The sequence below is a fragment of the Ochotona princeps genome, chromosome 20 (genome assembly GCF_030435755.1).
Source record: "Ochotona princeps isolate mOchPri1 chromosome 20, mOchPri1.hap1, whole genome shotgun sequence".
Taxonomy (NCBI): Eukaryota; Metazoa; Chordata; class Mammalia; order Lagomorpha; family Ochotonidae; genus Ochotona; species Ochotona princeps.
In genome coordinates this window covers 26737472-26761182 of record NC_080851.1, presented here as the reverse complement: position 1 = coordinate 26761182, position 23711 = coordinate 26737472, and the positions used below count along the sequence as shown (strand labels likewise).

Here is a 23711-nt window from a genome sequence, read left to right as displayed (position 1 = left end):
GAATCTTGGCACGTGCAAGGGGAGGATTAGACAATTGAGCCATCGTACTGGGCCTCCAGATTTTATTGTTACTTTTTCAAAATTCTTTTATTTTTGTGATCTTTACATAGTTAATTAGGGTGCAAAGGGTAAGGCCTATAGGAAAGTGGATAAGACCATTGTTTCCGCCTTTTTTTCCTGTATCTGTGGGAAGAGGGGAGATAAAGGAAGAAGTCTCACCCAGCCTCCCAACCATCCCATGGTCCCCAATGTAGGGCATGCTCCAAGGGCACTGCTCAGATGGTTTTGATACTTCAGCAGTTCTGAATTGCTGCCAAACTCGCCATTCCAAGCACGTTGAAATCTCTCCAGAATCCACTGGCTGACACAGTCCACCTTAGCATTTCCACTTGCCCAGTTTTTCACTGCCATCACATGGCTGGGGTAGATGATCTATTTGTTCTGTCCTCCATCCTTTGTTGTGGTACCAGCTGTCCTCTGCAGGCTCCAGTTGACTACCATGTGAACCAGGATATGTTGTCCATTTCTCTGTGGGCAGACCATGGCACCTGCACTTTTCTTCATGGTTGAGGTTCTGAGTTGAGCAATTCAGTAGGAGGAATCCCCATTGAAACTTTGAGTGAGTTGATCCCAGACCTGATTCTTGTGTGTGCTTGCCAGTTAAGGGTCTGGCACAGTCCGTGATTAGAACCAGCGCCCATGTGGAATCCCGGCATGTTCAAGGCAGGGCTGTAACCACTAGGCTACCGTGCTAGGCCTTTATGTTTTCATTTTAAAAAGTAGTTTTAGGGCCCGGCTTGGTAGCCTAGCAGCTAAAGTCCTCATCTTATACATGCCAGGAACCCATGTTGGTGCTGGTTCGTATCCTGGCAGCCCCACTTCCCATCCAACTCCCTACCTGTGTCCTGAGAAAGCAGTAGAGGACAGCCCAAAACCTTAGTACCCTGCGCCCACATGGGAGACCCAGGGGTGCTCCTGGCTCCTGGCACCTGGCTTCGGATTGGCTCAGTTCCTCCCCTTGTGGCCACTTGAGGGGTAAGTCAGTGGATAGAAGATCTTCCTCTCTGTGTCTCCTCCTCTCTGTATATCTGACTTTACAATAATACATAATAATAATAATAAAAAGGATTATTGGATTAGATTTTCATGTTAAGGAAGGGTTAGCTACTATGAATATGCTGAAGAATATTTTAGTTCAATAAAACTATACGCCAGGGATTACTTCCTACTTTATCATTTTATAACTTTTAGAGATAGGCTTAGATGCCAAAATGCTATCAGGTCACATTATGATTCTCTGACTACCAAGTTACCATCAGAATGAACTGACTGGGAGAAAACAGTTCATGTTTTGCGTTCTAACTCTTCCTTATGCATTTTTAAAGAATACCCAATATAGAACTTTGTTACTTACAGAATTAGAAGCTAGTCTTTACTTTTTTTTTTTAAGATTTATTCATTTTATTACAGCCAGATATACAGAGAGGAGGAGAGACAGAGAGGAAGATCTTGCGTCTGATGATTCACTCCCCAAGTGAGCCGCAACGGGCCGATGCGCGCCAATCCAAAGCCAGGAACCTGGAACCTCTTCCGGGTCTCCTACGCGGGTGCAGGGTCCCAAAGCTTTGGGCCGTCCTCTCCTGCTTTCCCAGGCCACAAGCAGGGAGCTGGATGGAAAGTGGAGCTGCCGGGATTAGAACCGGCGCCCATATGGGATCCTGGGGCTTTCAAGGCGAGGACTTCAGCCGCTAGGCCACGCCGCCGGGCCCTAGTCTTTACTTTTAACAAAAAAAATCCTGGATTAAATCTATAGCTTATTTGAGTGCTAAGAAAGTTTTTGGAAAATTTAGAAAACATGAAAAACTGTTTAGAAACCTTTAGTGGCTGACACTGTAAATCAGTAAGATAAATACAGTGAATGAGTCAAACTTTGCAGGAGTCATTGTGTATTTACAGTCGATGTAGCAGAGGCAATAAATATTTCTTGTCATTAAGTGAGGGCATTTTCGTATAGTGAATTTTGGCTAGTGTTGCAAATTCAGTAAAACAGACATTTGCTTTGAAAAGTATAAAAGAAGTAGATTGTATCTGACCACTGTTGTGATAAGCTTTTCAGTGAAGTGTAGATGCGGTGTAATAGTTTTCACATCTTGGCAAGATATTTAAACTTATGTCACACCTATAAGTAAAATATTAGGTAAATTAGTTTAAAAATACTATATGATGTTTGATGTTTTGTAAGTACAGTGTTTGTCAAAGTTGTGATTTTGTATCTGAAGTTTTAGTTTGGTAGGAAAATATTGTTTTAGGGCAAAGTTTTAAAATAAAAACACTATTCCCAGCTATTTGAAAGGCAGATCAATAGAGAAAGATGGGATATATTCCCTCACTTGACTGACTCCTCAAATGCCTGCAACAGCTTGAAAATAAAAATTAAAATTTTTAACAACTGCAGAAGTTTCCTAAAGATATGTGCATTTGACTTGCTGATTTTGTTTCTGTTTCTGAAAACATTTTGTGATGTTTTTTAAGAGTTTAATGGAAGTGTCACAAAGTTTAAAATTGGAGAATGAGGAGTTTAAGAAGAAATACAGCGATGCAAAAGCCAAAGCCCTCCAGCTGGAAGAAGACATTGTGTCAGTGACACACAAAGCAATTGAGAAAGAAACCGAACTGGACAGGTATTTTTGATGGTTTTTTTTTTTTTTTTTTTTTTTTTAATATTTGTTAAATTGGAAAGTCAGATATAAAGAGAAAAATTCATCAGTCCACTGATTCACTCCCCAAGTGGCCACAATGAGCAGAGCTGCGCTGATCCGAAGCCAGGAGCCAGGAGCTTCTTCCGGGTCTCCCATGTGGGTGCAGGGGTCCAAGGCTTTGGGCCGTCCTCAACTACTTTCCCAGGCCATAAATAGGGACCTGGATGGGAAGTGGGGTCACTGGGATTAGAACCAGTGCCCATATGGGATCCCAGCACATGCAAGACGAGGACTTTAGGCACTAGGGTATTACGTTGGGACCAGAGTAGTATTTTAATAGCTTTTTTGGTTTATGTTAACATCATATTTTCTTCTTTCAGTTTAAAGGACAAACTCAGGAAGGCACAACATGAAAGAGAACAACTTGAAAGTCAGTTGAAGACAGAAAAGGATGAGAAGGAACTTTATAAGGTAATTTATTCTTTCTATTTCTTTCAGTTATCTATAGCTTTGTAAGGAATCACACCCAGGCTTGGGGGCTGTGGGTTAGGAATTGGGAGTAGCTTGGCTGAGTGGTTCTTGCTGCCTGCCTTTCACGCGATTGCTGCCACCATGTTGGCTGGGACTGCAGTCTATCTGGCTGTGATTGGGCCTGGAGGATCTCTTCTGATGACTCCATCACTGGGTTTCCAGCAGGGGGAGGGCACCAGGACACTTACCTCCTGTTGTCCTGGCCTCTGTGTAAGCTGCTTAAATGTCCTCACAGTGTGGTAGCTAACTTCTCTGCACGTCTGAGAGAGAAAGAAACAGGTCGCATTGCTTCTAGAAGTCAGTTTGCGGGGAATTAACCTGCTGGTATTGAAGATGGCTAGCAAGTGCTGTGATTAAATCAGAGAGGTGGAGTGACGCAAAACACTTGTTCGTATGTAAAGGAGTATTTCCCCCTTTCCTTTTGAGAATATATATGCCTTAGAGCAGTAATCTATCAAATTGCTAATTGTGTTTGAGTTTCAGTTTTTTGTTTTTTAAATAATCTTAAGAATTACAGAAATGTCCTTACTGCTGAATTTTTGCTGCTTAAACTTTCTTCTAAGTAACTTTTTTTTAAGGCTGAGTAATAGAGTTCTTCCATTGTTTGGTTCTCTCTTCTAATGGTCGTGGCAGGCAGAGCTGGGCCAATCAAAGCCAGGAGCCTGGAGTTTGATCAAATTGGGTGAAAAGCATTGCAGCCAGGACTCAAACTCATCCCTCTATGGGATGCTGGTTTTGCAGGCTGTGGCGTTTGAAGTGTCAGTAGAGGGGCATGGAGATTATTTTTAAAAATTGGTTGATAAGAGTTTCCTGGAAGCAATGCCAGATAAAGGATTTAGTAATACTGAGTTGTCAGCTTCTTGTTAAGTCACTTTCATGAGATGATGATTATGAAATTTCATAGTTTTTAAAAGTAATGTTGCAAGGATGTTGACTTTTGACATATCTGTAGAAGATAAACGGGAGGGCCCGGCGGCGTGGCCTAGCGGCTAAAGTCCTCGCCTTGAAAGCCCCGGGATCCCATATGGGCGTCGGTTCTAATCCCGGCAGCTCCACTTCCCATCCAGCTCCCTGCTTGTGGCCTGGGAAAGCAGGAGAGGACGGCCCAAGGCTTTGGGACCCTGCACCCGTGTGGGAGACCCGGAAGAGGTTTCAGGTTCCCGGCTTTGGATTGGCACGCGTCGGCCCGTTGTGGCTCACTTGGGGAGTGAATCATCGGACGCAAGATCTTCCTCTCTGTCTCTCCTCCTCTCTGTATATCTGGCTGTAATAAAATGAATAAATCTTAAAAAAAAAAAAAGATGAACGGGAATTAATCCTTCAGCATTTTATGTATTTAAAGAGTAAATTACAAGGAGTAATTTTTTTTCCACTATTAACCAAAGCACGATATTTGTGATAACACACAGAGGTGTTTACTCTATAATTACAATTGTGGAAACTGATTCATATAAATGTTAAGAATGGAAACTGGTATACTTTTTATTGGTCAAAAAAAAAATTGCTCGAGATACTGGTTTTGAATGTGTCCCTTCTAGTTTTCCAGAATTTGGTCATGTTCTCGTATCTGAGTGTGCCTGTAACATCTGTTTCCTCAAGAGAGCAGCCTAGTCCAATTAACCTTTTTTTTTTTTTTTTCAAAATAGAACCTAAAATCGTTATGTCCGAGGAATAGACATTGGATGTTAGGTATTGTGGTGAGAGCATAGAATTAACCTCTGTAGGAAGAAAGAAAGCTTAGCAAAGCTGTGTCTATTCCTTCAATCTCCTTACTCCTGGTCCGTTCCTTAATCATTGTGGGATGGAGAGAAATAACAGAATCTTACAGTTTTATTTAACTTAGTTCATGGAGTTAGACTATCCTCTTCATTTTCAAATGTTGTTACCAGGTACATCTGAAGAACACAGAAATTGAAAATACCAAGCTTGTGTCAGAGGTCCAGACTTTAAAGAATTTAGATGGGAACAAGGAAAGTGTTATTACTCATTTCAAAGAAGAAATTGGAAGACTGCAGATGTGTTTGGCTGAAAAGGAAAACCTGCAAAGAACTTTCCTGCTAACAACCTCGAATAAGGTAAGTACTTTTGCAATAGGTATTTGAGATTGATGGAGATAAAATGTATCTAGGTAACATATATCTCTATTAACTATGTATGATTTGCTTACTTTGATTTTTTTTTTTTAAAGATTTATTTTATTTTTATTACAAAGTCAGATATACTGAGAGGAGGAGAGACAGAGAGGAAGTGGAGCTGCCGGGATTAGAACCAGCGGCCATATGGGATCAAGGCGAGGACCTTAGCCACTAGGCCACGCTGCCGAGCCCCTTTGATTTTTAATTCTCAGCATTCTTTTGTTCATTTTGTTTGAAAAGCTGAGACAGAACAAGCTAGCGAACATGAGCTCCCATTCACTGTTTCTTTCCCCAGATGGCTATAAAATTTGCGAGTGAGCTGGGTCAAAGTCAAGAAATGGAAGTTGCTAATTTGTTCAAATTTATTTTTATTGGAAAGGCAGATATACAGGCAGAAGGATATGGAAAAATCTTCTCTGCACTGGTTCATTCTCCAAGCTCAGCAAAGGCTGGAGCTGAGCCAGTCTGAAACCAGAACCTCTTTTGGATCTTCCATGTGGGTACAGGGTCCCAAGATTTGGGCCATCCTCGACTGCTTTCCTAGGCCATAAGCAGGGAGGTGGATGGGAAGCGGAACAGCTGGGACACAAACCACCGCCCATATAGCATCTTGGTGTGTGGAAAGCAAAGATTTAGCCACTGAGCCATTGCACCGGGTCCAGAATCTGAAGTGTGATCTGGGTCTCCACCTGACAGGGAACCCAAGCACTCATCTGCTTCACTTGTGTGTATGATCAAGAAATTCAGATTGAGAGGGGAGCCAGGACCAGACTAATTGCTCCAACATTGGAGAAGATGTCCCCGAGTGCCATTTTTACTACTGTATTTTTCTTTAAAAAAAAAAAATCATAATTAGGTCACAAAGATTCAAGGGCTACAGAAAAGTGGGTAAGACTATTATTTCCACATTTTGTTTCCTGTATCTGGGGTAAAGGTGGAGATAAAGGGAGAAGCCCCACCCAGTCTCCTACCCATCCCAGGTCCCTGATGTGGGGCATGTTCGGAGGGCACTGCTCAGATGGTTTTGATAGTTCAACAGTTCTGAATTGTTGCCACTGTCATTATTCCGCGCATGATGAAATCTATTCAGAATCCACTGATTGAGATAGTGCACCTTAGAGTCTCCATTGCCCGGTTTTTCACTGCCAACATGTGGCTGGGATAGTTGGTTGGTTATGCTCTCCACTGCTCCGTCTGAGTCTCTTAGGATGTTCGGCTCTGGCATTTGCACTCCACGGCAAACCACGGAACCTGCATTTCTCTTCATGGTTAGGGTTCTGAGTCCGGCAGTTCAATTGGGGATATCCCAGAAGAATCTTTGTCTGAGGTGATCCCAGGCCAGATTCTTGTGTGTACTTGGCAAGTGCAGGGCTGGCACAGTCCATCACCCCTACTGCTGTATTTTCTTTAGAAAATGCTAAAACTCAGAACTGGTATTATCACATAGAAGGTAAAACCACCACCTGTAACGGCAGCAGTCCCATAGACAGAAGTTGCCCTTAAGTCAGCCAATTACTGGAATTTTTAAAAATTATTATTATTTTATTTTGATAATCTTTACATAGTTGATTAGGTTGCAAAGGGTCAAGGCCTATAGGAAAGTGTACAAGACCATTGTTTCCACTTTCTCTCTCCATTAGAACCTCTCCCAACGTCTGGTGTTGCGCACACCGGTGGGCCCATGGGCCAGCCCCACTTAGTCCGGCTCCTGTCCTGGCAGGAACAGTGGCCTCTCCTCACTGGCCTTAAACCCATTCCAGTTATTTTTTTTGGATGTTTCAGCCCAGCCAAGTCTGGTCCACACTCAGACACAGCTCACACATGGCTCAGTAGGGACAGAGACCCAGCTAAGCCCATCCTACCCCTGTCCTGGTCCTCATGAGCACCAGTGGGTGCTGGAGTCTAGCCCAGCCTGGTGCACCCAGCCCCTGTCCACACTTGTACCAAGGGACACTGCAGCTATATGCAGATCAGAATGTAGCTCCCACTCTGGCCCCCACACTCACCAGTGGGATTTAATGTAACTTACTTGCTGATTATGAGTTTTTTAATGCATTGTATCCACTGATGTTAAATTTTTGTGTTGATGCTTTTATCAATTTTTATTTGGGTTTTCTCCTTACTAATTAGAAAAGTTGTTTAGATCAGAATATTATTATTTGTGAATAACTGACAAATTTTCATTAGGTTTTTTTACTCTCACGGAAATTGAAAGTATGAGTGTTGCGCCTACAAATACTTCGCAAGTAATCATTTGTGTATCATTTTAAGGAACTTACGATTTAAAAAACATTGGTTTGCATTTTTCCCCTTGATGTTTATGATATTTTAGTAGAGATTAAAAAGAGAAAAGTTTAATATATCAGATTTGTTGTATTTATAATATTTCATTAACAATTTCATATCTGATAGTTTTAATTCTTGAAATACTTGGTAATTTATCAGCATTATTTGTATAAGTTTCAAAAGCTAGATTGTAAATATTTTGTGTGTTCATTAATGATATGGAATGGTAGGTTTGTATATTGATGTCTGCTGGATTAGAAAGTAGGAGACGGGTTTGAATGAAACTTTTTGCTGTTACAAAGAAGTTTTTGAAATTGTTGTTGGTAATCATACAAATTAAGTAGTTGAAGTTGGAGAGATCTTGGGGAACAGGAGTTTTCCTGTGGGTCTGACCATTAGTCAGGGCCTTAGTTACTGACACGCTTGACTTGAGTTTCCTGGCATACAGAGTATTAGCCAGGACACTGAGCAGGAGTGTTCACAGGAAGAATCTGGAGTGAGGTTGGAGCTTCGACTTTCTAGATATGTGTCATCAAAGTCATGCATAGAGATGGATCTGATTTAATATGTGTAGAAAGTGTTTCTGCTTTTATTTGAATGGCTGATTTACAAATACATTTATTTGCTTTCAGGAAGATACATTTCTCTTAAAGGAGCAACTTCGTAAAGCAGAAGAACAGGTTCAAGCAACTCGACAGGAAGTTATCTTTTTGGCTAAAGAACTTAGTGATGCTGTGAATGTGCGAGATAAAACCATGGCAGATCTACATACTGCACGTTTGGAGAATGAGAAAGTGAAAAAGCAGTTAGCTGATGCAATGGCAGAACTTAAACTAAACGCTGTTAAAAAAGATCAGGTAAAGCAAATTAATTTTGAAAAAAATTTTTGAATTTCCTTGTTGATAGAAAAACTATTAGAACACAAAAGAATAAATTAAACTAAGTTAAGTCAGATATTTTGTTAGAGAATTTTAGATTTTCATTCATTCTAGTCATTTCAGCTTCTTAGGTTGAAATTTATGTTTAAGAAAACTTCCATAACTAATTTGTAGGCTAAGTAAAAGCTGCTCTGTTAAAGTAGTTTGGGGTTATGTGTTTTGTGTGGACTTAAATAGCAACTTCATAAAATGTTAAGAGAAGTAATTGCTCCTCAGAAGGTAGGTTTTTTTTTCCCCCTAGCTATAAATTGAATCTAGTCCTAAGACAGAAAACTGAATTTATTGCAAGAGCTAATATCACTCTGTAGCCAAAATCAACAAACAGAAACTAAGACTCAGGAGAAAATGGAAAGTAAAGTTGAGATTTACTGTTACCTTTCTTAAGGGAAATGTGTGTTTACTTCCTAGGAAAAGAGTGACACGGTGGAACATGAGCTGAGAAGAGAAGTTGAAGATCTGAAACTTCGTCTCCAGATGGCTGCAGATCATTACAAAGAAAAATTTAAGGAATGTCAGAAGCTTCAAAAACAAATAAACAAACTTTCAGACCAATCAGTAAGTATTTGAATTCATCCATAGTAAAGCATCTTCTTTATCTGTTTTTGTTTGCAAATTAAATTTGTAATTTTCTGAACGTCAGCTATTTAATTTAACTCATCTTTATCAGATTTTAAGTTACCACTCTATGTATTCTAATGGTAACTCTTAAAATATGAAATTATTATTTTCTGGAGAACCAACTAAAGAAGCCAGGGTAATGGCAAAACAGGAGAGCGTATTCTCCCCTAGAACATTTCCTGCGGAGTTCGTGGACATCTTTGTTGCTTGAAACCCAGTTCATATTATTGTGTCTCTCTTGAGACGGTGCATCCTGTCTTTATTGGAATTCGCTGTTGATCATCCTCTAGGGTCTTAGATGACTTCTCAGCTGTCATTGGTTAAGTTCTTCCATGTTGACAAGATTATAAAGTATTAAGAGTGTTACCTCTTTATTTTTTTTCTTCTTTTTCTTTTTAAAGATTTGTTTATTTTTATTGAAAAGTCAGATATACAGAGAGGAGGAGAGACAGAGAGAAAGATCTTCCATCCGATGGTTCACTCCCCAAGCTGCCTCAGCGGCTGGAGCTGAGCCAGTCTGAAGCCAGGAGCCTGGAACCTCTTCTGAGTCTCTCACATGGGTGCAGGATCCCAATACTTTGGGCAGTCCTTGACTGCTTTCCCAGGCCACAAGCAGGGAGGCGGATGGGAAGCAGAGCAGCCAGGATTAGAACTGGTGCCCAAATGGGATCCTGGCTCATGGAAGGTGAGGACTTTAGCCCCAAGGCTATTGCGCCAGGCCCTATTTTTTCTGTTTTAGTATTCCCTTTGAGAACAAGTAGCGAGATATTCGGTAAAGCAGAATGTTTTTGTTTTTGTGTGTTTTTAGAAAGATTTGTTTTATTAGAAAGGCAGTTTTATAGAGAGGAGAGACAAAGATCTGTCTGGTGGTTTGCTCCCCTTGTGGCCACAATGACCACAGCTGAGCTGATCCAAAGCACGTGGGTGCAAGGTACCGGGCTTTGTCCCATTCTTGCAGGGAGCTGGGTGGGATGTGGAGCAGTCAGTATGCGGACCGTTGTCCATATATCCTGGCACATGCAAGGCAAGAACTTTAGCCACTAAACTACCACACTAGGCCCAAAGTGTGTGTTTTTAATGTGGGTTCTTAAACTAATATTTGAGTATAAGGCTTGTCATGTGACAGAGTCCTAGAAGTGAAGTGTGTGTGTGTTTAGAAAGATTTATTTATTCTTATTGGAAAGGCAGATTTACAGAGAGGAGAGACAGATTTTCTGTCTGGTGGTTCAGTCTCCAAGTTTCCACAATGCCCAGAGCTGAGCTGATCCAAAGCCAGGAGCTGCTTCTGGGTTTCCCACATGGGTGCAGGGTCCCAAGGCTTTATCCTGTCCAGGCCACAAGCACGGAGCTGGATGGGAGGTATGGTAGTCTGTATGTGAACTGGTTCCCATATGGGATCTGGGCTTATGCAAGGTGAGAACTTCAGCCACTAGGCTACGCCACCAGGCCTGAAGTGTGTATTTTTAATTTGGGTTCTTTTTTTTTTTTTTTTTTTAAAGATTTATTCAGTTTATTACAAAGTCAGATATACAGAGAGGAGGAGAGACAGAGAGGAAGATCTTGCGTCCGATGATTCACTCCCCAAGTGAGCCGCAACGGCCGGTGCGCGCTGATCTGAAGCCAGGAACCTGGAACCTCTTCCGGGTCTCCCACACGGGTGCAGGGTCCCAATGCATTGGGCCGTCCTCAACTGCTTTCCCAGGCCACAAGCAGGGAGCTGGATGGAAAGTGGAGCTGCCGGGATTAGAACCGGCGCCCATATGGGATCCCGGGGCTTTCAAGGCGAGGACTTTAGCCGCTAGGCCACGCCGCCGGGCCCTTAATTTGGGTTCTTAAACTATATTTGAGTATAAGTTTGCCATGTGACATAATGCTGGAAGTATAGAAGAAACATACTTAAAATTTGAGTGGTTCCACAGTTCTGTTATATAGTCACTGAAGAAAGGTAAAATGATGCAGTCAGTGACCCATTTAACAATTTTTTGTTAACATTTTAATAGGCCAATAATAATAATAGCTTCACAAAGAAAATGGGCAATCAGCAGAAAGTGAACGATGCTTCCATCAACACTGAGCCAGCCACTGCTGCCGCCACTGTAGACATAAACCCAGCCCTGGCTGCAGGTAAAAGCCTTGTAGACTGCTTGTAAAGGGCGTCTTGCTTGGAAGGGCCCTTTATGTTGCTCTCCATGTGTAAGTATTAAATACTGTGTTATCAGTGAAGGAACAGTAAGGGTATAAACATAAGATGATGTCATGTGTTAAACAGTAAACTATTTCATAGAACAACTGTTAAAAAATTAGTTGATGCTTAAAAATACTCTTCTTGGACAACATATAGGGCAGATGAAAAATTGAATTTGTATTTTAAATTCCTTGTGCTATTACAGAATTTTAAAGCCTAAGGGCCGTGCCAAGCCCAGCTCAGGAGCCCAGATCTTCCTCTGCGTCAGCCATGGGGGTACAGGGCCCGAGCACCTGGGCCGTCCTCTGCTGCCTTCCCACATGCCTTTGCTGGGAGTGCGAGTGTCTAGGACTCAAACCAGACATATGTGGGATGCTGGCCCTGCAGGTGGTGGCTTTACCCATTATGCCAGTGTGGTTCCGATGTTTTAATCTTTAAATATAAATATTCTACTCTGTAACTTTGTAGACTGTTTAGTGAGTGGCAGTAAAGAACTTAGAAGAATTATTTTAAAATGTGCTTTTGGAGTGTGGCTTTTTTCCTTTCCATATCCAATTATATAAGAACAATTTTTGTGTCATTTTGGAATAGTTTTAGCAAATTAAAGTGATGATGTTACTATTGAATATGAACTTGTCTTTGATCAAACTGACATTTTAAAAGTTTTAGTTTATATTTTTAGTATGAGTAAATGTTTCTTTCCATCAATATTTGTTTACTGTATTTCATAATATACTTACACATAAATTATTTTGGAAGGAAAATAAGTAGAAAAATACTTTTTTTAAAAAGAATAATTTATTTTTATTGGAAAGTCAGATATACAGAGAGGAGGAGAAACAGATAGGAAGATCTTCCATCCGATGATTCACTCCCCAAATGACCACAACGGCCGGTGCTGTGCTGATCTGAAGCCAGGAGCCAGGAACTTTCTTCCAGGTCTCCCACGTGGGTACAGGATCCCAATGCTCTGGGCTGTCCTCGACTGCTTTGCCAGACCACAAGCATGGAGCTGGATGGGAAGTGGAGCTGCTGGGATTAGAACCGGCACTCAGATGGGATCCCAGCGTGTTAAGGGCGAGGACTTTAGCTGCTAGGCCACGCCGCCAGGCCCGAATAAAAATACTTTTAACATTCTTATTTTCTGTTTTGTTACAACAGAGGCAGATTTTGATGTGCTGACCAAGGGACAAGTCTGTGAAATGAACAAAGAAATTGCTGACAAAACAGAAAAATACAATAAATGTAAACAACTCTTGCAGGTGAGTTAGCTCTTAAGATTGAAAAATTTACCAAATATAAGTGGCTGGCTTTACCTTTACTATTTTAAGTGTTTGTGTCCTAGGTTAAAGTTTCTTGGAAGGGTGGTTAATTTTTTATATTCACCCTCATACTCCATTATTTATGATTTAGGGGATGTTGAGGATTTTTGTGTACCTGTTGATAAAGGGCTGTACATAAAATCACAATCCTGAAGTCATTTTCAGTTGATGTGATATAATGTTCTATTAGGGTAATGGGCAAGTAATACAATCAGACATGGAAAATGATTGAACTTTATAAAAGGAAGTACTCTTTAAATTTGCTGTAGTAATATCAAAGAATGTTACTACAGCTTTAAAGTGCTGTATTTTCACATTTAGAAAAAAGATTTGTTTACTTTCATGGGAAAGTCAGCTATACAGAGAAGAGGATAGATAGGAAAATATTCCGTCCGCTGATTCACTCCCCAAGTGGCTGTGGTGGCTGGAGCTGAGCCAATCCAAAGTTAGGAGCCCAGAGCCACCTCCAGGTTTTACCCTGTGGATGCAGGGTCCCAGGACCTTGGGCCGTCCTCGACTGCTTTCCCAGGCCACAAGCAGGGAGCTGGGTGGGAAGCGTTATGGCTGGGATCCGAATGGGCACACATCTGGGATCCCAGTGTGTGCAAAGCGAGAACTTTAGCCGCTAGGCCACCGTGCCGGGTCCCTATTTGCACATTTCAAAAACGAAAAGTTAAATGTTTTCTTGTTTTGATTATGTTAAGTATTATCGTTCACACTTCATTTTGCAGCATTGTGTTCTTTCCTGGAATCTAAGGGACAAGGAACAATGGTTTTATACCTGTTTGGGAGTAGAAAGGAAAGTTAGAAAGGAAGAAATGTCTTACCTTTGTGTGTGTATTGTTTACATGATTAAATAATGAGCTTGTCGGTGTATTTATGGAGAGGGTACAATTCAGAGCAACAATTCACAGGTTAGCTCAATTTTACTATAATAATTGACTTAAAGTTTTGATACATACGATGAAATCTTGAACTGGTTGCTTGAGGATTTTTCTGAGGTTCAGGATTACAGTCATGTGCTGTGTAAGGATATTTTAGTCAAGAATGGACTGACTGTACAGATGATCGTTCCCTAAGGCTGTAATGGAGCTGAAACATGGCCTCGTGATGTCACAGCAGAGGGCATTTGTTACGCAGGCGTTTGCCGTGAGTCTGGTGAATATAGACCTTTGTTGCCAAATAAAAGTGTGACACAGTTGTGAATGGTCTTGAGAAATTTAGGGAAAAGTATGTATTAGCAAACAAATCTACTTAAATATCACAATTTTTTATGCCAATATATGCCTTCTAATTTTATTTCCTGTGCATTTTCTGAGTACCCTGTGTATATTATACATAATGTTTGAGAATAACAATTGTAATACTGTTTGTATGCTTATTATACTTTGCTTTTTATAAAAATAAAAGAAGAAACATTGCTCCTTTCACATAGCAACAGGAAGTTTGCTTTAGAACAGTGTGCCACATTACACCAGTAAAGCCTTACGCATCTTGTAATGTGCATTCTCTCTTGATTTCTACCTTCCCCTTGTTGATTTAATCTAATGTTAACTTGTTCAGCATGGCCTCGAAGCACACTAAGAACCTGGCCTTAGTGATTGACCTGGAAACTAGACTGAAGGTGATTAACCATTACAAAGGTGGAAAATCAGGTGATGGTTGCTTACCAGTTACATGTCCATGTTACCACAGCTGACCTTTCAGAACATGAGCAAACCATGAGAACTATCAAAGGATCTGTTTTGATAATGGAATTGGAAATGTAGGGCCTTGGGTTATGTATGACCCTTAAAATTATTTGGTTGGTCTGGCCCTGCCAAGGCAACTGTAAGACAGGCTTGAAATTTAGTAAATCTATAGCAAGCTAAATTTTAGTTTGAAAGGCAGAGTTAGAGAGGGGAACACAGAGAAGTAATACCTACCTGTTGCTGCTTTACTCCCCAAATGGCAGCAGTTGGCTGGGATTAGGCCATGCCAGAGCCAGGATCCCAGAGCTCCATCCAGTTTTCCCCAGTGGGTGGCAGGGGCCACCGCTGTGTCTCAGGTACATTGGCATGGAGCTAGGTGCGACTCAAACTGGCACTCCTATGGTATGCCAAGATTGCCACAATGCTTACACATAGCAAACTGATTTGCAAGTTGATCATTTATATGACCCTCAAGTTATGTTACAAACATCTAAATGGCCCTTGGCAGAGTAAAGATTCCCTGGGTTCTTCTGCTTTTACAGTTTTATTTATTTTTATTTGAAAGGCAAATTTTAGAGAGAAGTAGAGATAGTAGATCTTCCATCTGTTGATTTATTCTCCCAGTGGCAGCAAAGTCAGAGCTGAGCCAGTTTGAAGCTGGGAGCCAGGAGCTTCTTCTGGATCTCCCATGGGTGCAGGGTCCCAAGGCCTTGGGCCGTCCTCGACTGCTTTCCCAGGCCATAAAGAGATCAGTATCAAGTGGAGCAGCTGGGACTGAACCAGTGCTCATATGGGAGGCCAGTGCTGCAGGGCTGAGAGAGTAGCCTGCTGTGCCAAAATGCCCGCTTCCCTCCCGCCTCTGTTTTTGGAAAAAAAAAAAATATATATATATATATTTTACTGATTTGAATGGCACAGCTGGGAGCCAGTGTGGCGTCCCATATGGGTGCTGGTTCATGTCCTGGCGGCTCCATTCTTGATGCAAGTTCCCTACTCATGGCCTGGGAAAGCAGTCCAAGATGGCCCAAAGTCTGGGGATTCTGTACCTGTACGGGAGACCTGGAAGAAGCTCCTGTCTCCTTCCTTCAGTTTGGCTCAGCTTTGACCATTGTGGCCATTTGAGGAGTGAGTCAGCAGATGGAAAATCTTTGTTACTTTTTCTTTCTGTAGGTCTGCCTTTCAAATAGAAATAAGTAAATCTTAGAAAAAAAAAAAAACCAACAACAACAAAATGAAAGGCACAGCTAGAGATAGAGAATATACACAGTCATATGGAAGAGGAGAGCGCTTCCATCCACCAGTTTATTCCTCGGTGGATAAACAATTAGGGCTGTGCCAGGTCGAAGCCAGGAACCTCTTTCCAGGTCTCCCATGTGGGTGCAGTGACTTGGACTTGAATGACCTTCCACTGCTTTGCTGTTTCCAGTGAAGTTCTGGGACTAGTAGGTACCCACTTGGGATACTGGTATGACGGGATGGTTTTACCTATACTGTGCCACATTGCTGGCCCCACAGTTCCATATTTTAATATTTATTTACTTTCAATGAAAGGCAGATTTTCTCAGAGAGGAGAGACAAGGTCTTTCATCTGTTGGTTCACTCCCCAAGTGGCTGTAATGGCTGGAGCTGAGCCGATCTGAAGCCACGAATCAGGAGCCTCCTTGGGTCTCCCATGCAGGTGCAGGGTCGCATGGCTTTTCCAGGCCCCAGGCAGGGAGCTGAATTAGAAGTGAAGCAGCTGGGGTTAGAACTGCACTTGTATGGGAGCTTGGCACATGCAAGGTGAGGTCTTAAGCTACTAGGCTACTACGTGGGGCCCAGTTCCCCAGATTTTAAGGCAACAGGACTAACAAAACCTTGAGAAGGACCTATATCAAGTATAGCATTCTCTAATGATCTAACCTGAAGATCAGACAGGTGTATTCCTCTTAATGTGATCATGGCCATACAGCAAAAAGTTTGTTTGCAGTATTCAAAGAGGCTGAATTCACCTGTAGTTGTGAAATCAATATTAGCCATAAGAGGTTTCAGCCCTTCAAAAACTGTTTTTTGTTACAAAATGTGAAAGTGAGTGGTGAGTCTTGTGTAAAGCCAATCGAAGATACTAATCTTTTGCTTGATATATATGTGATGAATATTTTCTCAAAATCTGGCTTATTGCCTTTTTTCCTTAAAGGCATTGTTAGAAAAGTAAAAGTTTAAACTTGATAAAGTACAGTGTATAAATTTATTATTTGATTGTTTTTTTGTTACCTGGTCCAGGATGACAACATTTTTCTCTTACATTGTTTTAAAGAAGTTTTGTAATCAGGTTTTTCATTGAGCTCTATGAACCATTTTTTAGTTAATTTTTGTGTATTGTAAGAAATGTGGAATCTATACCATGGGTATTCAGTTACTCTAGTCTTATATAGTCTTTCTCCACTTGCTCAGAGCATATCTATAAAGTTGCCCTTTTACCTTTTTGACAAGACTTTTTTTTAAGAAAAGATTTATTTTTATTACAAAGTCAGATATACAGAGAGGAGGAGAGACAGAGAGGAAGATCTTCCATCCAATGATTCACTCCCCAAGTGACCGCAACGGCCAGTGCTGTGCAGATCCAAAGCCAGGAGCCAGGAGCTTCCTCCAGGTCTCCCACATGGGTGCAGGGTCCCAAGGCTTTGGGCCGTCCTCGACTGCTTTTCTAGGCCACAAGCGAGAGGTGGATGGGAAGCAGAGCAGCCAGGATTAGAACTGGCGCCCATATGGGATCCCGGAGCAGGTAAGGCAAGGACTTTAACTGCTAGGCCACTGGGCCTTTGTCAAGATTTCTAACTCTTTGTGATACCTTGTTTCAAAGAGAAATGTATTAGAAGTAAGCTTTGAAGTTGTTTTCATCAGGAATGCCTGGAGTTGTGTTTATCAGTGCCTAGAAGCTACAGCAATATAAATGGCTGATTTTTATTTCTGCTCTTTGCAGAAGTTATATGTACTTAAAGTAAAAGGTTATGGTGTTATAGAAATAAAGAATAGAGATGTTAGCACCTTGATGATACCAATTTCCAGATATGAGGGCTACTACTATTATGGATTATAGTTTTCTAGAAAACACCAACACAAAAAACGTGTAATTGTGCAAAATAATTCACAAATGAAAATGGGATTATATTATGTTTTCATAGTCCAACTTGATATTTTCCATTCATGAGTCCTGACAGTTTATCTTTATTGTCATGTGTTTCTAAGTCATTGTTTTTAGAAAGGTACACACTATTGTGCTGTGTGGCTATGCAGTCTTCTGTTGGAGACATCTGGTTTTTTCTATTTTTGTGTTGCAGTAACTGCTGTAGTATAGGAGTGTAGCACATCCCTAAGTACGTTTGTGTGGATATTTACCCTGTATGGATTTAAAATATTATCGTATTTGTACTAATTTCATGTAGGATGAGAAAACAAAATGTAATAAGTATGCTGATGAACTTGCAAAAATGGAGCTGAAATGGAAAGAACAAGTAAAAATTGCTGAAAATGTAAAAGTTGAACTGGCTGAAATGAAGGACAATTACGAAGTAAGTTTACTGCTTGTATAAACTTGAAATACAGTACTGTGCCTGGTACTTAGTATTTACTGTGTATTTTATTTTTATTATGTTCTGAAAATACGAGCTGAAGATTGGACTTTTGTGGCTTTAGTTCTGTAGAGTGCCACATCTATTCAAATTTTTCTAATTTTGTTCATTTTTAAATATTTACTTATTTATTTTTGAAGAGTTGTTTTTATTTGAAAGATTTTACAGAGGGAGGAGGGATGGAGAAAGAGAGGTCTTCCATCCACTGGTTTACTCTACAAATGGCTGCAGTGGCAGGAGCTGAGCTGATCTGAAGCTGGTTCCAGGCCTCCCACATCAGTACAGTAGCCCAAGGTCCTGACCCATCCTCTACTGCTTTACAGGCCCCGTGGAGGGAGCCAGATTAGAACTAGCCAGGATACAAACTGGCACCCATATGGGATGCCAGTGCTGCATGCCACTGCCCCAGCCTCTATTTATTTTTATTTGAAAGAAATAAAAGTATCCAGTGTTACAGACAGAAAGAGATGGAGAGAGATCTTCCATCCACTGGTTCACTCCCCAAAGGCTAAAAAGGCTGCAGGTAAGCCAGTCTGAAGCTAGGAGTTAGGAATCTCCTGATTTCCCACATAAGTCCAGGGGCCCGAGGACTTGGGATACCAGGATGATGGAGTTCTTGGCTCCTGGGTGTAGTCGGGGCCAGCCCTATCTGTTGTGGCCATTTGAGGCCAGCAGAGAAAGTCCTTGTCCTCTCTCCCTCCCTTGCTCTCTACCTTTCAAATTTTTTTGTTTGAATGACAGATAATTAGAAGTCAAAGAATATGAACAAAAGATGATACATGGATTTGATAATAGGTGTTATTTTGACTAGGATAAAGTAGATCTCAAATAAGGAGTAAATAATGAAAATATTAATGATTTCTTTCTTCATTAAGCTGCAGTTGGCTGAGAAAGATAAGGAAATAAATACTCTGACTTCGTATTTGGAAAACTTCTCCAGAGAAAAGGTATTGAATAATTTGCCTAAAAGTAAAGTGACATGAATGTTAATAGAACTTAATGAACTTGATAATTCATTTGGATGAAGTCTTTAAGAAATGACAAGCAAATGTTAATACTGCTGTGTAAAAGTGGTTTTGTTTACTCTTATTAAATTCTTTGGAGTATGAGAATGATGATACAGTATTGAAAGTTCAGTGTTCCATTATACAGTTTTTAATATTTTAAAGTTGCGTATAATGTGTTTGTCTAGTTTTCTTTTGTAAAAGGGAATTTTTTTTGCAATGGTAAAGTGACTTATAGCATCATCTGACTTTCAGAGCTATACATTCAAATGTGAAAGATGCTATAGTGCAACATTTCTCAAAATGTGGATTCCGTAGTCTCCTGTCAACATTCTGCAAAGATAAACATGTTTTCACAATGATACTGCTGTGTTTGTCCCCCACTGTGTTGAATTTGTATTATAGGTTTAAAAACCTTGGTAGGGTATTGCTTGTGTGACGTGGAATAAGGCCAGTAGCACCAGTTGCATTAGTAGTAATTGTGCTCAGCACCACCGTGCAAATCCAGTGAAGAAAAAAGGGTGCGGGATTGATGCTGTGGCGCAAGGGTTAAAGTGCTGGCCTCCTGAGTGGCAGCATCTCCTATGGGTATCAGTTCAACACCTGGCTGCTCAAATTCCAGCAAGCTCTCTGGAAAAGCATTGGGTGAGGGCCCAAGTCCTTGGTCCCCTGTCTCCACCTGGGAGACCTAGATGAAACTCCTAGCTTCAACTTGGCCAATATAGCTATTTGGTGAATGAACAGGCAGATTAAAAATTTTCCATCTCCTCCTGAGGCCTTTCAAATAAAATGGAAATAAAAAAATTAAAATATTTGTGGGCTAAATAAACAAATTAATGAGGCATACAATTTTATAGTGTTTGCTTATAAAAACATTTGGTAAAAGAAATATACTGGATCAGCAGTTTTGTTATTTAAAATTTCTTGCCTTGTCAGGAATGCAGTGTAAGCTAGTTGCTCTTTACTTCCTGTCCTTTTTAATTAATCTCGATTTTCCATGATGTAAGCTTAGTTTCATATCACTTTAAAAGACTCATAGTATTTGTGAATTTTTTTTGCCTTTGTTTTTTGCTATCTTGTCTCTTACTGTTTTTCTGTTCTGTCATGAACCAAGACGCCCGCCCCAGTCATCCACAAGGTTAGGATTAGGCCCTTTTGTTCAGTTCTGAAACCTAGATACAACTACAATTCACTGAATGTAGCATGTGACCAATAGGCATTAGTTTTATTCAGTAAGTAAAAATGAGTATTTTTAAGGTATGTAATTTTCTTTTGGCTCTCTGAGCACACCACCAAGGTGGTTGGCATGAACAACAACAAAAATGGTAGCAGAAAGGGAGCCAAGATTCAAGAGGCTTATTCATTTTCTAAGATTGGTAAGATGTAAAACACCTGTGAGTCTTGTTGGCCTGCAGGATGATGAAGTTATATTTAGAAGATTCAAGGTCATGATAGAGGATGTTCAGGGCAGCACTGCCTAAGTTCTGCAGCTTAGATCTTTCTTGTGACAAATGTGTTCCATGGTCAAAAAATGGCAGACCCTGACATGAGCTCATACAGATGTTGAGATTACTGATGATTATTTGCTTCCCCTGTTCTGTGCTTTTACTAAACACGCAACAGCCTGGCCCAGCTCTTGAATCTTGCAGCACTTGGGAACTGAACCACTGCATGGAACATCTTCATCTTTTCTACTCTGCCTTTTACCCCCTTTGTCTCTTCCCTTCCACCAGGAACAAGAAGAAATAGCAAATGTGGAAGCACTGAGTTCACCCAGTTTTCCCTAAACCTCGATCCTTCCCACCCTGATCAGCCATGTAATCATTATAAAAGATAAAATTTATAAATTAAAAAAAATAATTGTTTTTAAAGAAACACCCTTTACTAAAATGAAGTAATGAAAAAAAGTGAAAAAGCAACCATCAGAATTGTGCTTTGAGTATTTCTTGATTTTTTTTTTCTCTAAAATTTCACTATGACTAGTGAAATAAAGAGCTACTCTAAGGTAGGAGTGTCATTTTTTCCTTTAAAGATTTTTTTTTAAGATTTTTTTTTTTATTATTACAAAGTCAGATATACAGAGAGGAGGAGAGATAGAGAGGAAGATCTTCCGTCTGATGATTCACTCCCTAAGTGAGCGCAGGAAGCTGGATGGGAAGTGGAGCTGCCAGGATTAGAACCGACGCCCATATGGGATCCTGGTGTGTTCAAGGCGAGAACTTTAGCCGCTAGGCCATGCCGCCGGGCCCTAAAGAAGATTTATATGTTTATTTGAAAAGAGGCAGAGATGTCTTCCATTAGCTGATTCACTCCCCAGATGGCGGAGCTCTGGGCTAGGCCAAAATTAGGGTTTGAGCAAACTGTGCCTTGTGGGTTGTTTTGGTTTGTTTGTTTTAAAGACTTACATGTATTTTTATTTGTAAGATAGATTTCCCAGGCGGAGGAGGAGACAGGGATCTTCATCTGCTGCATCTCCCCAGATGGCCGCAGCAGCTGCAGCTGGGCTCCAAAGCCAGGAGCTTCCTCCTTGTCTCCCACGAGGGCTTGGACCCAGTGACTTGGGTGCCTTTCACTACTTTACCAGGTGCATTAGCAGGAAGATAGATCTGTAATAGAGTATCTGGGACTTGAACTGATGCCTATACAAGATGCTGGCCCTGCAGGTGAAGGCCTGAACTATGCCATGGTGCTGGCTCCTTGTAGAATGTTTTTGTAAAGTTTTATTAGCACATGCCCGTGCCATTGATATAGTTATTATAGGGCAGCAAATGAGGAAGAGGCTGTGTTGTACCTATGCATTAAATCTGTCCTTCTCATATTCGATGCTTTGCCTGTTTATCTTTGTTTTTGTTAATTTTAGGAACTTAAAAGGAATCTGGACAATAAAACAGAAAGGAAAATGGAAGGTCAGAATTCTCAGAGTTCTCCGCGGGTTTCACAGTGTCTCCCCACATCCTCAGAGCAAAATGGTCATGTTCTTGCACTGTCCAGTGCACAGCCAGTTCTGCAGTATGGTAACCCTTACAGCACCCAGGAAATAAGAGGTTACTACAGTACTTTACTTTTGTGGGCAACTGAAATCTGGAGAGCTTTTGCACATATATTACTGAGATTATAGAATTTCCAGGACTCAAAAGCATCGTCTTACTTGAATATTTAATAATTTTAATGTTTAAGATGATTACCAGCCACTTCTAGAGGTGATGTATTGTGAAAGAGTAGTTTATTAAATTTTATTTTCATAGATTAAAATTATAAAATGCATATTTTGATATGCCAAAATAATTATTTTTAACTTTCATCATATTATGCTTAGGCTACTTTTAATAGCTGGTTTCCTCTACCCTCTGAAATTCTTATTGCAGATGGAGCAGATGGTGCTTTCTATCCAGATGAAATCCAGAGGCCACCTGTGAGAGTCCCTGCTTGGGGCCTGGAGGACAGTGTGGTCTGTAGCCAGCCTGCTCGAAACCTGAGTCGGCCTGATGGATTAGAAGACCCCGAGGATAGCAGAGTAAATTCAGTTTTCACTGTCTGAGCATGTCACTTTGATTTTTTTGTTGCGTGGAGAGTTAAGGATGGATGTATGTTTGTGTGCGTGTAAGAAGAGAGTATGCTGTTATGTGTTTGTGATTTTTGGGGCAATGCAAATTATTTCAGACTTTCACTTTAGAATTTACATAGTAAAGAAAAAGATTAAGTTCAGAGAGTGATCTCGGTATCGTATGGGTCAGATAGTCACTCTTAATATCACTTTGTAGCTTGCTACAGTCTGTAGGAGGCTGGAAGAAACAGTGTTAATGGAATAGGATGCTCAGTGTGTCTTTGTTTTAGCATTTCTATCCCACGTTAAAACCTTAAGGCAGATCCTTTATCATCTTTAAACCAGAAAAACGAGAAAATGGGTAGTAGTTTTCATTCTTGGAGGAAGACTCTTACGCATCTTGGATGTTTATGTACATTGGAAGCATTATAATACTAATGAGTAAATAGTAGTGAAAACTGAATTCGTTTGTGTATCCTGTTACTAGTTTTGTATTTCATTTAAGAGATTTCTTTGCCATTTAGTAAGTAGAATCATTCCTTCAGAGCACCTTTTTGGGAAACTAGGTTCTTTTCTTCAAGGAGCTCTTTGAATTTCCCGTACATTCAGATGAATTTGAAAGAAGTGCTGCGTGGTGCTCTTTGCAAGTGCAGTGGTATCATGACCTGTTTCTCATTTCATCTAGTTTGCTGCATTTAATTGCTATTAACCTTTGTGGAAACTGATCAGTGTTCAGACAGGCATGATTTTAGCCTAGTGTTCAACACCCATAATGGAGAAAATTGTATTTCTCTCTCCTGCCTTTTGGCCTCCTGCGTCCATTAGCGGGGGATAATTAGGACAACTGTCAGAACTTGTGCAGCCTGTTTGAGGTCTGGAGTATCATCGCACTGCTCTTTCACACCTAAACTTCACGTTCTGCATATTTAATCTGATCATTCTTGGCACAGATGTTATGTGTGATGAGCCCTGCTTTTTTGTACTCATCTGCTTCAGTTTAATTAGCAGAATGTTCTTTCTGATCTGTGTGCTTTGCCCTCCTGCAGACTCCTGAGGAGCAGTGTTACAGTCTTGTGCTCATTTGCTGACATGCTTCGATTTGGTAATGAGTCGGACAGAAGGAGGACCCTTAATGTGCACACCCTAA

The 23711-nt window shown here is 40.7% G+C and overlaps 1 protein-coding gene across 6 annotated transcripts in view; it reads left to right on the top strand.

The window, feature by feature from the left end:
- Positions 1–23711, top strand: part of TAX1BP1 (Tax1 binding protein 1) — a 61339-nt gene that overhangs the window by 26079 nt on the left and 11549 nt on the right. For 2 of the 6 annotated variants that reach the window (XM_004582413.3, XM_058678354.1), the window contains exons 6-16: positions 2533–2681; positions 3080–3170; positions 5120–5305; positions 8284–8508; positions 8998–9144; positions 11208–11331; positions 12554–12654; positions 17831–17956; positions 18892–18963; positions 21881–22064; positions 22386–22534. In XM_004582413.3, coding sequence (XP_004582470.2) covers positions 2533–2681; positions 3080–3170; positions 5120–5305; positions 8284–8508; positions 8998–9144; positions 11208–11331; positions 12554–12654; positions 17831–17956; positions 18892–18963; positions 21881–22064; positions 22386–22534 — 1554 coding nt within the window. The remainder of the gene's footprint in view (positions 1–2532; positions 2682–3079; positions 3171–5119; positions 5306–8283; positions 8509–8997; positions 9145–11207; positions 11332–12553; positions 12655–17830; positions 17957–18891; positions 18964–21880; positions 22065–22385; positions 22535–23711) is intronic. The other 4 variants (XM_012926184.2, XM_058678355.1, XM_058678356.1 and 1 more) reach the window with 4 other exon arrangements.